Here is an 18,448-nt window from a genome sequence, read left to right as displayed (position 1 = left end):
CCCACACATATATGGCTACAGTAGAAAGGCAGTTCAAAAGAGATAGGATACTCTTTTCAACAGTGTTGGAATAACTTGATATCCATATATTAAAAAAACAGTCTTGACTTAAGCCTCATACCTTAGACAAAAATTAACTTGAAATGGATAATATAAATGTAAAATCTAAGCATAAAACTTTTAGAATAAAGCACAGCAGAATTGCCTAGGTGATCAAGGTTAACAGTCCCACCCACTGCAGTCCTGTCAATTCTAACTTACAGTTACCCTACAGGACAGAGCAGAACTTTCCCATAGGGTTTTGAAGGCTGTAATCTTTATGGAAACCGACTGCCACATCTTTCTCCCACAGAGCAGCTGGTGCGTTTGAACAGTGATTGTTCAGTTAGCAGCTGAGTACTTAACCACTGCACCACCAGGGCACCTTATGGTTAACATCACCTGTGATAAATCATGTTAACAGCATGTACCCTCCGATATAATGTGACGAAAACAGCAATTCACCTCTGTGGTACTCTTCCCTGAAACTCCTAACCCCAGTCTAATCATGATAAAACACTTCTAACAAAAAGACTGAGGGACACTGTACAAAATACCTAACTAGTGCTCCTCAGAACTGTCAAGGTCATGAAAAACAAGGGAAGACAAAAATTTTCAGAGACCCGAGAAGACTAAGGAGACATGATGACAAAATGCAATATGGTATCCTGGCTGGGATTCTGGAATAGAAAATAGACATTACTGGAAAAAAACTTGTTCAGTCAAGTTTAGCTAATAACAACATACCAACGTTGGTTTCTCAGTTTTGACAAATGTATCATGGTAATATAAAATGTTAAAAATAGAGAAAATTAAGTGAGGCATATACTGAAACAGTCTGTACTATCTTTGCAACTTTTCTGCAAACCTAAAATTATTCCAAAATAAAAAGTTTGTTTAAAATAAGTAAGAGAAGGTTTTATAACCTGAAGGACATGACACCAAAACCACAATGCATAAAGTAAAAAATTGATAAACTGAACTTTATCAAATTTAAAAACTTTTGTTCTGGAAAAGACAATGCTAAGAGAGTGAAAAGATAAGCTACGGTCTGGAAGAAAACACTTGCAAATCACACATTTGAAAAAGGATTTGTATCCAGAATATATAAAGAATTTTCAAAACTCAACAATAACAAATGACTCAATCGAAAAATGGGCAAAAGACTTGAAAAGACACTTCACCATAAAGTATGTGCAAATAAGCACATACAAAGATGTTCATAATTAAAATTAAACTGAGATGCTGCTACACACCTATTAGAATGGCCAAAATAAAAAATAATCCCAATACCCAGTGCTGATGAGGAGGCAGAGCAACTGGGACTCTCATACACTGGTGGGAGCGCCACTCTGGAAATCAGTTTTGTAGTTTATAAACATATACTTACCATATGACTTAGCAATCCCACTCTAGGTATTTCCCAAGTGAATTGAAAACCTATTTTCACACAAGTCTGTACACGAACAATCCTAATATCTTTCAGAAGGTGAACGAATGAATAAATTGGTACAGCCTTACAATGAAATATTATTCAGTAAGCAATACTGCTATAACCACTTCAAAAGGATCTCAAATGTACTATGTAAGTGAAAGACGCCAATCTCAAATGGTTATATACTGTGTAAGTCCATTTATATAGGATTCTTAAAAATACAAGGCTATAGTGACAAAGAACACAGTGATTGCCAGAGGTTATAAGGATATGAGGAGGACGCTACTATAAATGGACTACATGACAGAGATTGTTTTTGTCATGGAGCTGTTCTATATCCTGTTTGAGGTAGTAGTTACAAAAATCTATATAATTCACAGAATTGTTCACAATAAAAGTCAATTCTACTGTATGTTAAAGAAAAATTATAAAAAGTGGGAAGGTTAAAAAAACTACAGACAAGTGATTTACATTAAAACATAGAAAGGTTTTATTTATTCATTCAACGAATTTTTTTAACCATGGACTATGTGCCAGACAGTACTGGAAAATACATATAAAAAACTGAACAGAAATTATATAACAGCATTCAGATTTTGATAAACCAACTCCGAACCATTACGTTATTTAATGCTTACAACTACCTTAAAAACATGTATATAATTTATTTTCTTGAATTTACCAATGTAGACGCAAACTGAGAGAAATTAAGTAACTTGCCCAGGTTGCAGAGATAGTACCTGAACTAGGAACTGAACGTATTGTTCTTCTATCTCAGTGCCTGGCCCAAGAGTAAGGTATTCGATTAATGTTGACTAAATAAGTGCATGCAAAGTTCCATGCTCTATGATACCACGCTGCCTTCCTGTACATTTAACCACGTTAAATGCATGTATTCTCATCTTAAAAGATCAGAAGAGAATCTAGAAGGATTTAAATAATTGATAATTTAATGTACTCAGTAAATTTTTTTTTAGTTTTTTACATTGTTAAAATTCATAGCTTTTAAAAGATCACACTAAAATAACAGGAATATTTATGAAACACCCAGTTTCTTTGTACTCACAAATAATTTTCCTCTTTTTTTTTTTTTAATGTGCCACGTAGTCTACTTGTTAAAGTAATCCCAGTGAAATCAAGAAAAAAAAAAACACAGATATTGGCATTTTCTCCTCCCTTACAGATTTTTCTTTAATAAACAATTCAAAAGCACCAACCCACACCAATCGAGTAATTTAAAACCAGTATGTAAACTGTCTTTAACGAGGTCTCCTTTCTGGACCAAATACTCACACTAGGGTCATTTTGGTGGTGGTGTTTTAATGCCTCTCCCTGCCCCTCCTCCCAACTAAAAAAGCTCAAACACACTTCGAATAATTGAAAAAGATGGAAGAGACCTTTTAAATATGATGCATCTCTTACGTTAATGTATCACCTTTACAGTTTGGACATGAGTGAGCTTTAATTTTATCATATAACCAGTTGCCATGGAGCCGATTCCAACATATGGTGACCCCACCTGCATCAGAGTAGAACTGTGCTCTATACGGTTTTCAGTGGCTCATTTTTCAGAACCAGATCACCAGGTCTTTCTTCCAAGGTAGCTCTGGGTAGACCGAAACTTCCAACTTTTCAGTCAGCAGCTGAGCATTTTAATCATTTGTACTACCCAGAGACTCCTATATGGTGTTCATTTTACTTCAATTTAGTTTTCAACAATAAGTATTAAGTGCTCTGTACCAGGCATTAGATTTATAGCTAGGCACCACCCTAGATTATGAAACACACTATGCAGAAAAGAGTTAACAGCAGAACACTACCCTGCTACTGCTACTCTTAGAAAGGCCTGCTTTCTAGGTTGATTGTTGGCTGGTGTCTGGGAATGTGGATTTCAGGAGGATTCCCACCGTTCACACCAATGATTTCTCATTCTGATAGAGTGCCTTAACTGTGCATAAAAAAATGATTTATGCTGAATATCTGCTTTCCTTCTGGGAGTCAGAAATTTTGGTGGTGCAAGTCAGAGTGTGCCCACATGACTCGCCTCCAATAATAACCCTGGAATAAAAGCCCTGATCCTCTAATAAGCTCCCCTGGCAGACATTTCACATGTATTGCCACAACTTGTTACTAGGGGAGTTAAGTGTGTCCCATGCAAGTCCACTGGGAAAGAACTCTTGGAAGCCTGCACTGGGTTCCTCTGGACTTCACACCATGCACCTTTTCCCTTTTGTTATTTTTGCTTTGTATCCTTTCACTGGAATAAATCTTAGCCATATAATGAGTCCTGTGAGGCCTCCTAGCAAAGCACTGAACCTGGGGTAGGGGAGGATGTGATCCTGGCCCGTGGCTGAAACACATACTAAAAAGATACCTGAGTAAAATGTATACATACCATCTTACCAGGCAATGCGCTCTTGGTGGAAAGTCATTATTCATGCATAGCAAATCTTGCATAGATTGTGGAATAACATCTATAAAAAACATTTGATAATGAAAGAGTTAGTATATTCGTTCTAAGGCAGAATTTTAAAATAAGCTTTGAGGAAACATATGTCTTGCTAGCTCATGTAGTTTTGCAATTGTTTAAAGATTTATATCTAGGGCTAACTTGAGATTTAAGGCAAGGGGGTCTCTCTCTCTCTTTTTCTTTAAAGAAAGCCAGTCTATGAAATAGACATACTATTACTTGTTGTTGTTAAGTGCCCTCGAATCGATTTCAACTCATAGCAATCTCATATGACAGAAGAGAACTGCGTCATAGGGTTTTCTAGGTTGTAACCTTTAGGCGAGCAGATCACCAGGTCTTTCTCCTGCAGACTGGCTGGGTAAGTTTGAACTGCCAAGCTTTTGGTTAGCAGCTAAGTGCTTAACCATTCTGCCACCAGAGCCTACATTTATAATATTTTTCTTTCTTCTTAATCATGACTCATACAATTCCTCATCCTTACTAGAAATTTTTTTTTTCTTTTTTAAATGTATTATTCTACTTAGAAGTCTGATAACTCATCTCCTGCCATGAGTAGCCTTTTCTGCCCCACTGAGTTCCCTAAATGTTCTTGTAAAACTTCTGCCCTGCTTCCCACTTCTAACCCACATAACTGACAGCATTTGAATTCACGTCCACCACAAGATCCTAACACCAGTGATTATTACGTATATTTAAAATGCATAATAAATTCAAACCATACTGGAACAGCAGTTCATAAAAATAGTTCCTTTTGCTCTATAGCTGTAACTGCTTAGGAAATTTATATTCTGTTAATTTGTTGAAAGAGTAAATGGGAGAACACTAATGACTTGACTCTCCACTTGACTAAAAACAATAAGCAACTTCAACTAAATAAAAGATCAGTGTGCAAACCTTCTGACCTCTGATGACGTTTTAACAAAACATGTACCCCCAAATTAACTCAGTTGATGATTTGCCTGTAACTTCCACCATTAGCTACAGCTTCAATCACAACAAAACTAAAACAAACAAAAAAATCCTTCACAGTACAAACACCCGTTCAACGATAATTCCTTACCTATCTTAAACTCACTGATCTTCTCTTATACCTCAGTCCCTTTCATCTGCTCATCTCAGAAATACACTGATTCTAAGCAGTATTCCCACTCTTATTTTAAAATCTTCTGACGAAAGAGCTTATTACTACAACAGCTTTTCCTTGATGCATGATCTTTCCTCAAATTAACAGCGCTGAAAATTTCTCTCTTGAACAGTTTCCTTCATTAACAAACAGAATGTCGAACCTGGAAATCTCAGGACTGTATCACATTTCCTATCAGTTGCATACATTTCCCTTTCCCCTTACTCCTAAGATACACATACTCACATTCTGGTTTAGTTATTTTATCTTTCTATATAATTATTTTAAACATATGTACACATGGTCAATGTTATCTATCCTAGTTTATGAATCTCCATGCACATGCTATCTAATTGTTTTGTTTGTGAGAATATATATACTAGAAAAGGTAATACAATTTTATTTCTATATAAGACACAAATATTTTTGTGTCTATGCTTATAAATTATAATGTTTTGACCAGAAAAAAATTAACACAGAATCTACATATTTATTTTCTGAGTGAACCAAGAAAGGTTTTGAGTGATAGGTCCAAAATATATTCAATACCGTACTCACTCACTGTTATACACTAGTATATCAAAAGACCAGACAATCTGACCTATTAACAACTATAAATACCTTTGAGTACCTACCACGGGCCATGTACTAGGATGGGGCATATGTACAATATCTCATTAAATCTTCACATTAGCCCTCCAAGTATTATTACTTCATTTTACAAATGAGAAAATTCAGGCTTAGGAAGGTCAAGTAGCTATCAAGTAGAAAAATCAGAATTTTAATCTTAGTTTGCCGCCAAAATCTGGGGTATATATAAAACACAACACGTGTTGCCTGATCAAGAGACAAATTATATATACATATTTTTTTATTCCTTCAAGGTCCAGCTCAGGTGCCTCACTCTCCACAACACCTCTGGACCTCCCAAAATTAAAAGTAACCTTTTCTCCTCTGAGCACCAACAGAGCTTTATCTCTACTTTGGGATACACTTATCACTTTCTACCTCCTATTTATGGAAACCCTGGTGGCGTAGTGGTTAAGTGCTACAGCTGCAAACCAAAGCCTTGGCAGTTCAAATCCACCAGGCGCTCCCTGGAAGCTCTATGGGGCAGTTCTACTCTGTCTTATAAGGTCGCTATGAGTCAAAATCGACTCAATAGCACTGGGTTCTGTTGGGTTATTACTGTTATTTAACTTATAGATCCTGTCTCCCCTACTAGAAGGTAAGTTTCTTAAATTATTTACTTAGAGGTTCAACAGGGCTTAGAAGAGTACTCAGCACATGCTTAAAAAAAACACAAAAACCCTGCTGTAGAGCCAATTCTAACTCACGGTGACCCCGTGTGTCAGAGTAGAACTGCGCTCCATGGTTTTCAATGCCTGTAATCTTACGGAAATAGATCACCAGGCCTTTCTTCCACAGTGCCACTGGGTGGATTTGAACTGCCAATCTTTCAATTAGTAGCTGAGAGCAAACTGTCTGCACCACCCAGGAACCTTTAGCTTGTGTTATGTACTCAATAAATATGTGCTGAGTTAATTAATCTTAAAGTGAGTATACTGTAACTCTTTGAAAAGATATACTCTACTTGAGATGTGGTGAAACAAGTCTGCACGTGTAAAACACTTCCAGAGGCTACTGCTGAATTAAGAGAATTAAATTCATGATTCCAAATTACAAACACCGTTAAAGAGTTAAAATTCACACAGTAAAAACTTACCTTCTAATAATTCATCCTTTCCTTCTTTATCGCTGGATTCTTGTACAAGATAATGATGAGTGACTGAAAACATGAAGTCAGCAAAGGCAATTTCATCTGATTTCTCTTCCCATGTGCCAGAAGTAAATATACCCTGAATTTAAAAATAAAATGCAAGAGCATCAACCTTAAAGTATTCAACAGTTACCATTACGTTTACTAACCACAGGAATTTTTCCCTTTTTCTGTCAATTAATCTGAAAGTTTTATCCTATAGCAGCTATCCTCCACATAATAAAGAAAAAATATATACATGTGAATAAAACCAAGAGGAATCTATTTAAAAAGTATGTATCACAGTATTCCTTTAAATAGGAAATTTCCCTAAAAAGGTAGCCATTAAGTGACTTACAAAATTATAGTTTCCAAATAATTTTTCTGTGAGATGAGTCTGTCCATAAAATCATGAAAACAAAATTAATTTCATGCCTCTCCACATGCAAATAAAACCTCTCTACCGACAGCAGAATCTCTGTTAGTTACTTTAACTGAAAATTACATTTAAACATAATATTTCATAATTACTCATTAAATTTTAAACATTTGAAAAAATACATTTTCATTATAAAAGTTTCAAATCTGATAACATCACTATATATTACAGCACACAGCACTGCTGATCAGTAACTGTTTCATAAGGAAGCAGTCTGTACAACCAATTTAAATGTAGTGATTATCTGTAGTACTTATTTAACAGGTTTCCTCAAGCTCTTATCAAGCTTTGGCATTCAAATCTTTTCATTTAAACAGAACTTCTTAAATAGAAAACATTTTAATTAAGACTTCCAAAGAACCCCTTACTTATATAAATAACTGTAAAGGAGGATTTTTTTCCCCAGGCCTCAAATCTCCCATAGTTACTCTTTCCAGTGGGAAGGTAAACACTCATGACAGCACAGTGCCACATGAAGTAGGAATACCAACCATACCACTTGCCAAGCACAGAGATAGTTCCAAACTAGGTAGAAAATATGTAAGCAATGATTCCATAAATTACTGAATTTTTAAAAAATATTTTCATGGATGTATATAATGCATAGCACTCAAATGTTTTATATGTGTTCCTGACAATTTATTTATAATTCTGAATTAAGTTAAATCATATTTTAAATGTTCTAAGGGCCCTGGTGGTGCAGTGGTTAAGAGCTCAGCTGCTAACCAAAAGGTGAGCAGTTCGAATCCACCAACCGCTCCTTGGAAACCCTATGGGACAGTACTACTCTGTTCTATAGGGTCTCTATGAGTGGGAATTGACTCGATAGCAACAGCAAGAGCCCTACGTGGCACAAACAATTTGCACTCGATTGTTAACATAAAGATTGGCAATTAAAATCCACCAACAGTACCACAGAAGAAAAGGCCTGGTAATCTGCTTCCATTAGGATTATAGCCAAGAAAACTCTATGGAGCGCTCCTACTCAGTAACACGAGGTCGCCATGTGTCGGAATCGACATGACGGCAACTAACAACACCAGGCATCTTATTATGTAACTACATCAAACATCAATTGTACTATTAGAAGAAAAGATGATATATCTTATGTTAAGATATATATCATAAACCATGATTCTTGTATGTGGGTTTTCCTTAAAGTGAGGTTAATGTGTTAAATTAAGGTATATGTGGCCCACATCCTACGTCTTAAGCGGCCCTAAGTAATTTATGGTATACATAAGAGCTTGATTTGCTAAGAGGAAAACACAATATAAAGCAAATATGGCTAAAATATGGAAAGGGGATGTCATGGATTGAATTATGCCCCCCCCCCAAAATGTATATATTAATTTGATTAGGCCATGATTCCCAGTATTCTGTGGTTTTCTCCATCTTGTGACTGTAATTTTATGTTAAAGAGGACTAGGGTGGGATTGTAACACCACCCTTACCCAGGTCACATCCCTGAGAGTTGGGGACCTTATACCAGCAAGAAAGCAGCACCAGGAGCAGAGTGTATCCTTTGGACACGGGGGCCATATGCCTGGAGGCTCTTCGACCAGGAGAAGATTGAGGACAAGGACCTTCCACCAGAGCCAACAGAGACAGAAAGCCTTCCCCTGGAGCTAATGCCCTGAATTTGGACATGTAACCTACTAGGCTGTGAGAAAATAAATTTCTCTCTGTTAAAGCCATCCACTTGTGGTATTTCTTTTATGGCACACTAGATGACTAAGACAGGAGAAAAGTCCAGAGAAGGAGACATAAGTCCCCTTCTCGAGCTTGCGGTACAGCTGAAATATTACTTTAATGATATACAGAGACACCGACTGACCCTAATCCTAGATTCTGGGTACTACTGTCAACCTTACCAACAGGTCTATCTCAAGGATTTGGTTGTCTTCAATAAAGAGAAAACATCCTGATTCTGTCTCCAAAACAGGCTTTTCAAGGTAATTTAGCTCAAATGAAAAACAACAGTCTAACCTCCCTCCTTCAGTTGTATTATGATATTGTCATCTACCATATAAACTAAATAAATACCAAATCTCAGTACAGTATACATTTACTATTAGAACCTGAAGTGAGAACTCTAGTTCATCAAAATTAAATCTAGTAATTATTTAAAAATAATCTCTAAGGGTCCCGGTCTGTGCAGTAATTAAAAAAAAAAACAGGCATACAGATTGGAAAAGAATTAAAACTCTCTGTAGTTGCAGTTGACCTGATTATGTATATAGAATACCCAAATGAATTTATGAACTACTAAAACTAACTGGTGAGGTTGTGGAATTGAAGGTCAATACATTAAAAACCATCTATATTTTTACAAATTAACAGCAAACAACTACAAAGTAAAATTTGCAAATTACTTAACATTAAAAAAATCAAATATCGGAGGCGGGGCCAAGATGGCAGAGTAGCCAGATGCTTCTGCTGATCCCTCTTACAACAATGACACGAAAAAACAAGTGAAACGATTATATTTATGACAACCTGGGAGCCCTGAAAATCAAAGAAAAGTTAGAAAACAGACTGAGCGGCAGGGAGGAGAGACAGTTCAGAAGCGGAAAGGAGTTGCCGGACCAGAATCTCTGGGATCTCCCAGGCACCATTCCTGGGAGTGCTTGGCCGCAGTTGCCTCAGGGTGAAACAGCCAGCCGCACAGCCTATTCACACCTGTGGAACCAGAGAAGGATGGCGCTCTTGGCAAAAGCTAAGTACTTGCATATATTTGACCACACTCCCGCCCCCGAGCCTAGTTGTTGGCTGTTGGCTTTGTATAAATGCCCTTTATTATTCTGAGAAATTTTCCTTCTATTCCTATTTTGCTGAGAGTTTTTATCATGAATGAGTGTTGAACTTTGTCAAATGCCTTTTCTGAGTCAATTGATAAAACCATGTGGTTCCTGTCCTTTGTTTTTATTTATATGATGGATTACATTGGTTTTCTAATGTTGAATCATCCCTCCATACCTGGAATGAATCCCACTTGGTCGTGGTGAATTATTTTTGTGATACGTTTTTGAATTCTATTGGCTAGAATTTTGTTGAGAATTTTTACATCTAAGTTCATGAGGATATAGCTTGTAATTTTCTTTTTTTGTGATGTCTTTACCTGGTTTTAGTATCAGAGATATGCTGGCTTCATAATGAGTTTGGGAGTATTCCATCCTTTTCTATGGTCTGAAATACCTTTAGCAGTAGTGGCGTTAACTCTTCTATGAAAGTTTGGTAGAACTCTGCAGTGAAGCCGTCTGGACCAGGACTTTTATTCTTGGGAATTTTCTGATCACCTTTTCAATCTCTTCTTTTGTTATAGATCTATTTAGTTGATCTACCTGTTTGTATTACTTTAGTAGTGTGTTTCTAGGAAATCATCCATTTCTTCTAGGTTTTCAAATTTGTTGGAGTACAATTTTTTATAGTAATCTGATATGATTCTTTTAATTTCAGTTGGGTCTGTTGTAATGTCGCCCATCTCATTTCTTATTTGGGTTATTTGCTTCCTCTCCTGTTTTTCTTTTGTCATTTTGGCCAATGGTTTATCAATTTTGTTAATTTTTTCAAAGAACCAGCTTTTGGTCTTGTTAACTCTTCCAATTGTTTTTCTGTTACCTATTTTATTTAATTCTGCTCTAATTTTTATTATTTGCTTTCTTATCGTGCCTCAGGGCTTCTTTTGTTGCTCTCTATTTGTTCAAGTTGTAGGGATAATTCTTTGATTTTTGGCCTTTTCTTCTTTTTGTATGTGTGCATTTATTAATATAAATTGGCCTCTGAGCACTGCTTTTGCTGTGTCCTAAAGGTTCTGATAGGAAGCACTTTCATTCATTCTTTTTGGATTCTATGAATTTCTTTATTCCATCCTTAATGTCTTCTATGATCCAGTCTTCGTTGAGCAGGGTATTGTTCAGTTTCCAAGTGTTTGATTTCTTTTCCCTGCTTTTTCTGTTATTGATTTCTACTTTTATGGCCTTATGGTCAGAGAAGATGCTTTGTAATATTTCAGTGCTTTGGATTCTGCAAAGGCTTGCTTTATGACCTAATATGTGGTCTATTCTACAGAATGTTCCATGTGAACTAGAAAAGAACACATGGCTGCTGTTCGGTGGAGTGTTCTGCATATGTCTATGAGGTCAAGTTGGTTGACTGTGGCATTTAGCTCTTCTGTGTCTTTATTGAGCTTCTTTCTGGATGTCCTGTCCTTCACCGAAAGTGGTTTGTTGAAGTCTCCTACTATAATTGTGGCACTATCTCGGTTTCAATGCTGTTAGAGTTTGTTTTATGTATCTTGAAGCCCTGTCATTGGGTGCATATATACTTAATATGGTTATATCCTCCTGGTACATTGTCCCTCTAACAATTATATAGTGTCCTTCCTCATCCTTTGTGGTGGATTTAACTTTAAAGTCTATTTTGTCAGAAATTAATACTGCCACTCCTGCTCTTTTTGGATACTTGTTTGCTTGATATATTTTTTTCCATCCTTTGAGTTTTAGTTTGTTTGTGTCTCTAAGTCTAAGGTGTGTCTCTTGTAGGCAGCATATAGATGGATCGTGTTTTTTTTATCCATTATGCCACTCTCTCTTTATTGGTACATTTAGTTCATTTATATTCAGCATAATTATAGATAGGTATTAAGTGTAGTGCTGTCATTTTGACGTCTTTTTTTGTGTTGTTGACAGTCTCTTTTTCCCACTTAATTTTTTGTGCTGAGTAGTTTATCTTTATATATTGTCTTTTCCTCTTATTCATTGTTGCTGATTTTGTTTCTGCTGAGTATTTTTTTCTTGTATTTTATTTTGATAAGTAGGATAGTCTCCTCTGTGGTTACCTTAATATTTACCCTTATTTTTCTAAGTTTAAACCTAACTTGTATTTCTTTATATCACCTTGTGTTCCTCTCCATATCAAAGATCTATGACTACATTTCTTACTCCTTCTTTATTGTTTTAATGTTGTCTTCTTTTACATAATAATGTCACTGTTTCCCTGTTTTGAGGGTTTTTTAATCTTGATTTATTTTTGTGATTTCCCTTTCTGGGTTGCCATCTGGTTGCTCTGTCCAGTGTTCTAGTCTTGGGTTGATACCCAATATTATTGATCTTCTAACCAAAGAACTCCCTTTAGCATTTCTTGTAGTTTTGGTTTGGTCTTCACGAATTCCCTAAACTTCTGTTTATCTGGAAATGTCCTAATTTCACCTTCATATCTGAGAGAGAGTTTTGCTGGATATATGATTCTTGCCTGGCACTTTTTTTCCTTCAGTGCTTTATGTAAATCATCCCATTGTCTTCTTGCCTGCATGGTTTCTACCAAGTAGTCCAAGCTTATTCTTATTGACTCTCCTTTGAAGGTGACTTTTCGTTTATCCCTAGCTGCTCTTAAAATTCTCTCTTTATCTTTGGTTTTGGCAAGTTTGATTATAATATGTCTTAGTGACTTTCTTTTAAAATCTACCTTATGTGGAGTTCGATGAACATCTTGGATAGATATCTTCTCATCTCTCACAGTATCAGGGAAGTTCTCTGCCAACAAATCTTCAACAATTCTCTCTGTATTTTCTATTATCCCTCCCTGTTCTGATACTCCAATCACTTGTAGGTTATTTCTCTTGATAGAGTCCCACATGATTCTTAAGGTTTCTTCATTTGTCTTAATTCTTTTATCTGATTTTTCTTCAAATATACTGGTGCCAAGTGCTTTACCTTGAAGTTCACCAATTCTGCCATCCACTTGCTCAATTTTGGTCCTCTGACTTTCTCCTGAGTTGTCTAATTCTGTAATTTTATTGTTAATCTTCTGAATTCCTGATTGGTGTCTCTCTATGGATTCTTGTAGCTTGTTAAATTTTTCATTATGTTCTTGAATAAACTTCTTAATTTCTTCAAGTACTTTATCTGTGTGTTCTTTGTCTTGTTCTGCGTATTGCCTGATTTCCTTCCTAATCTCATTCCTGATGTCTTGAAGAGTTCTGTATATTAATCTTTTGAATTCTGTATCCAGTAATTCCAGGAATTCACCTTCATCCAGAAATCCCTTGATTCTTTGTTTTGAGAACTTGTTGAGGCCATCATGGTCTGTTTCTTTATGTGACTTGATATTGACTGTTATCTCCGAGCCATCTTTAAGTTATTGTATTAGTTTATTCTATGTTTGCTTATTGCATCCTAGCTTCTTGCTTTGTTTTGTTTTGATATGCCCAAATGGGTTGCTTGAGTAAGCTAGCTTGGTTATGTTCACCTTTGAAGCTCCGACATCCTGTCACTAGATGGCTAGAGCTGTTATCAGGTATATCAGTCTAGGAGTCCATTCAGTCTTCTTGTATGAATTCAGCTCAGGTGTCCAGGTAGCTGATCATCAAATATGTGGTACAGGCTCTGCTCTACAGTCTGAGAGAGGCAGGGGTGATTGGTGTAGGTACCACTATCTGGTTGCAGCAGGGGTCACACTCTGAACAAGGCAGGGGCCTGACAACCATCCCCCGATTGTCTATGAGGAAAGCGTGTCCCAGTTCCCTACAGCATACGGGTGGGTGGGTTCTGCAGATGGGCCATGGGCACCCAATGCTTTTGGTTCTAAGGACTGGGAGGTACCAGTTATCCTTGGATGCATCACAGGTGGCTGGATGACCTGAGTGGAGCTACCAGTCCTTTGGCCCCTGATGTGGGTAGGTGAGGACCCTGTTTAATAGGCAAAGCGGTGTCAAATATCAAACACCCACCTCTTCACCACACGGCAGAAACTGTTGTAGTCTGCCATCAAGGGCCTATTCTCCTGAAATAGGCCCACGCAGGTCCAGGGCAGGGGGGAAACGTATTCAAAGTCCACGGACCATTTATGCCTGGACAGGAGCCGCTTCTGTCCTGAGCTCCACCAGTTAGTGGAACTAGCAAATTATCTCTTACCCCAGTTGTAAATTTATTCCTTCTCCAAGGCCGGGAGGAAGGCTGTGGGTGCTCAACAGGGCCTATCTCAGGCCCAGGGAAATCAACAGCCACTGGAGCTGGTTTGGGGGTGCAGTGAAATATACGCGAGTACTTAGCTTTTGCCGAGAGCGCTGTTCTTCTCTGGTTCCACGTGTAAGTAGGCTGCAAGGCTGGCACTTCTCCCTGGGGAAACTGCGGCCAAACGCTACTACCAGCCCGCCACCATCGCTCCTGGGAATGGTGCCTGAGGGATCCCAGTGATTGAGGTCTGGTGACTTCTCTCCGCTTCTGAACCGTCTCTCCCTTCCCCTGCTGCACAGTCCGTCTTCTAATTTTGCTTTTGATGTTCAGGGCTCCTACCTTGTCATAAGTATAATCATTTCATTGTTTTTTCAGGTCTTTGTTGTAAGAAGGATTGCAGGAAGCATCTGGCTCTTCTGCCATCTTGGCCCCACTTCCTCTGACATTTTTTAATGAGATGGACAAACAAATAACCAACTTCATATGGAAGGGAAAGAGGCCCCAAATAAGTAAAGCAATACTGAAGAAGAAGAACAAAGTGGGAGGCCTCACACTACCTGATTTTAGAACCTATTATACCGCCACAGTAGTCAAAACAGCCTGGTACTGGCACAACAACAGATACATAGACCAATGGAACAGAATTGAGAATCCAGACACAAATCTATCCATATACGAGCAGCTGGTATTTGAAAAAGGCTCAAAGTCAGTTAAATGGGAAAAAGACAGTCTCTTTAACAAACTGTGCTGGCATAACTTGGTATCCATCTGCAAAAAAATGAAACAAGACCCACACCTCATACCATGCACAAAAAGCAACTCAAAATGAATCAAAGACCTAAATATAAAATCTTAATAAAGATCATGGAAGGAAAAATAGGGACAATGCTAGGAGCCCTAATACATGGCATAAACATTATACAAAACATTACTAACAATGCTGAAAAGAAACTAGACAACTAGGAGCTCCTAAAAATTAAACATCTATGCTCATCCAAAGACTTCACCAACAGAGTAAAAAGATTACCTAAAGACTCAGAAAATGTTTTTAGCTATAACATTTCTGATCAACGTCTGATGTCTAAAATCTCCATGATGCTCCAAAAACTCAACTACAAAAAGACAAATAACCCAATTACAAAATGGGCAAAGGATATGAACAGACACTTTACTAAAGAAGACATTCAGGTAGCTAACAGATACGTGAGGAAATGCTCATGATCATTAGGCATTAGAGAAATGCAAATCAAAACAAAATGAGATTCCATCTCACTCCAACAAGGCTGGCATTAATCCAAAAAACACAAAATAATAAATGTTGGAGAGGTTGTGGAGAGACTAGAACATTTATACACAGCTGGTGGGAATGTAAAATGGTATAACCACTTTGGAAATAGATTTGGCGCGTCCTTAAACAATAAGAAGTACAACTACCATATGATCCAGCAATCCCACTCCTTGGAATATATCCTAGAGAAATAAGAGCCTTTACACAAACAGATATATGCACACCCACGTTCACTGCAGCACTGTTTACAACAGCAAAAAGATGGAAGCAACCAAGGTGCCCATCATTGGATGAATGGATAAAAAAATTATGGTATATTCATACAATGGAATACTATGCATCAATAAAGAACAATGACGAATCTGTGAAACATTTCATAACATGGAGGAATCTGGAAGGATTGTGCTGAGTGAAATTAGTCAGTTGCAGCAAAAGCACAAATATTGTAAAAGACTACTATTATAAGCACTTGAAAAATAATTTAAATAGAGAAGAAAATATTCTTTGATGGTTACGAGAGTGGGGAGAGAGGGAGGGAGGGAAGGAAACTGGTTTTCACTAATTAGACAGTAGATAAGAGCTATTTTAGGTGAACGGAAAGACAACACACAGTACAGGAGAGGTCAGCACAACTGGACTAAACCAAAAGCAAAGAAGTTCCCCGAATAAACTGAATGCTTTGAAGGCCAGCATAGCAGGGGCAGGGTTTGGGGACCATGGTTTCAGGGGACATCTAAGTCACCTGGCATAATTAAATCTACTAAGAAAACATTCTGCATCACACTTCGTAGAGTGGTGTCTGGGGTCTTAAATACTAGCATGTGACCATCTAAGATGCATCCATGGGTCTCAACCCACCTGGAGCAAAGGAGAATGAAGAACACCAAAGACACAAGGTAATTATGAGGCCAAGAGACAGGAAGGGCCACATAAACCAGAGACTACATTAACCTGAGACCAGAAGAGCTAGATAGTGCCTGGCTACAACTGATGACTGCTCTGACAGGGAACCAACAGAGAACCCCTAAGAGAGCAGGAGAGCAGTGAGATGCAGACCTCAAATTCTCATAAAAAACCACTTAATGGTCTGACTGAGACTAGAGGGATCCCAGAGGTCATGGTCCCCAGACCTTCTATTAGCCCAAGACAGGAACCATTCCCAAAATCAACTCTTCAAACATGGCTCGGACTGGACTATGGAATAGAAAACGATACTGGTCAAGAGTGAGCTTCTTGGATCAAGTAGACACGAGACTATGTGGGCAGCTTCTGTCTGGAGGAGAGATGAGAGGGCAGAGGGGTTCAGAAGCTTGCCGAATGGACACAAAAATAGAGAGTAGAAGGAAGGAGTGTGCTATCTCATTAGGGGGAGAGCAACTAGGAGTACATAGTTAAGATATACATAAATTTTTATATGACTGGCTTGATTTGTAAACTTTCACTTAAAGCACAATAAAAATTTTTTAAAAAATCAAATACCTAGGAATAAACTTAATGATAGATGAGTGAGAACTCTACCAAAGCAAACTTCAAAACTTCATTGCTGAAAGAAATAAAAGACATAACAGATACATCAGGTTCATGGATTGGAAGACATAAGACTATTAAGATGTCAATTTTCCCCAAACCGAAGTATAAATTCAATACAATCCCAATCAAAATCCCAGAAGTCATAGAAATTGACAAACTGATTCTAAAATTAATACGGTAATCCAAAGTCCTAAAATAGCTAAAAGAATTTTGATAAATAAATACCCTACCTGGTTTCAAGACTTACTATAAATCTGTAGTAATAAAGGCAGTGTAGGATTTGCATAACGAAAAATAGGTCAACGAAAAATAATAGAGAGTACAGAAATAGACTCACACTTGTGTGGTGACTTGATTTTACAGTAGAGGTACCAAAGCATTTCAGTGAAAGAAAGGATGTTCTTTTGAACAAATGGTCCTAGAACAATTAGAAAGTCACATGGAAGAAAACAAAAAGATTGTCTTTACAACCTTCAATAGGCTAAGATCTCTTAGACATGACACAAAAGAGAGTAACCATAAAATACTTAGGAATAAATCTAACCAAGGATGTAAAAGACCTATACAAAGAAATCTACAAAACACTACTGCAAGAAACCAAAAGAGATCTACATAAAGAGAAAAGCAAACATGCTCAGGAATAGGAAGATTCAACACTGTGAAAATGTCAATTCTACCCAAAGCAATCTAGAAATACAATGCAATCCTGATCCAAATACCAAAAATATTCTTTAATGAGATGGAAAAACTAATCATTAACTTCATATAGAAAGGAAAGAGGCCCTGGATAAGTAAAGCACTACTGAAGAAGAAGAATAAAGTAGGAGGACTCGCACTACCTGACCTCAGAACCTACTATACAGCCAAGGTAGTCAAAACAGCCTGGTACTGGTACTATGACAGACACACTAACCAATGGAATAGAATCAAGAACCCAGATGTAAATCTAAGCACCTATGGTCATGTGATCTTCGACAAAGGCCTAAAAGTGATCTTCGACAAAGGCCTAGAGTCCATTAAATGGGAAAAAGGCAGTCTTTTTAACAAATGGCTCTGGCAAAACTTAATGTCCATCTGTAAAAAAATGAAACAGGACCCATACCTCACACTATACACAAAAACTAATTCAAAATGGATCGAAGACCTAAATACAAAACAAAGAACAATAAAGATCATAGAAGAAAAAATAGGGTCAGCCCTAGAGGCCCTGATACATGCCATAAATAGAACACAAACTATAACAATACAGAAACACTACAAGATAAACTAGATAACTGAGATCTTTTAAAAATTAAACACATATGCTCATCAAAAGACTTCATCAAAGAGTAAAAAGACAGCCTACAGACTGGGGAAAAAAATTTGGCTATGACAAATTATATGTCAATCTAGGAGCCCTGAACATCAAA

General features: G+C 37.2%; 1 protein-coding gene across 1 annotated transcript in view; it reads right to left on the bottom strand.

Moving 5' to 3' along the window:
- Positions 1-18,448, bottom strand: part of RAB3GAP1 (RAB3 GTPase activating protein catalytic subunit 1) — a 110,740-nt gene that overhangs the window by 54,740 nt on the left and 37,552 nt on the right. The window contains exons 4-5 of the mRNA XM_049889229.1: positions 6,794-6,926; positions 3,870-3,948 (exon numbers count right to left, since the gene is read on the bottom strand). Of these exons, the coding sequence (XP_049745186.1) occupies positions 3,870-3,948; positions 6,794-6,926 (212 nt within the window). The remainder of the gene's footprint in view (positions 1-3,869; positions 3,949-6,793; positions 6,927-18,448) is intronic.

Source organism: Elephas maximus, chromosome 6 (genome assembly GCF_024166365.1).
Source record: "Elephas maximus indicus isolate mEleMax1 chromosome 6, mEleMax1 primary haplotype, whole genome shotgun sequence".
Lineage (NCBI taxonomy): Eukaryota > Metazoa > Chordata > Mammalia > Proboscidea > Elephantidae > Elephas > Elephas maximus.
This window is presented reverse-complemented; position numbering and strand designations above follow the sequence as displayed.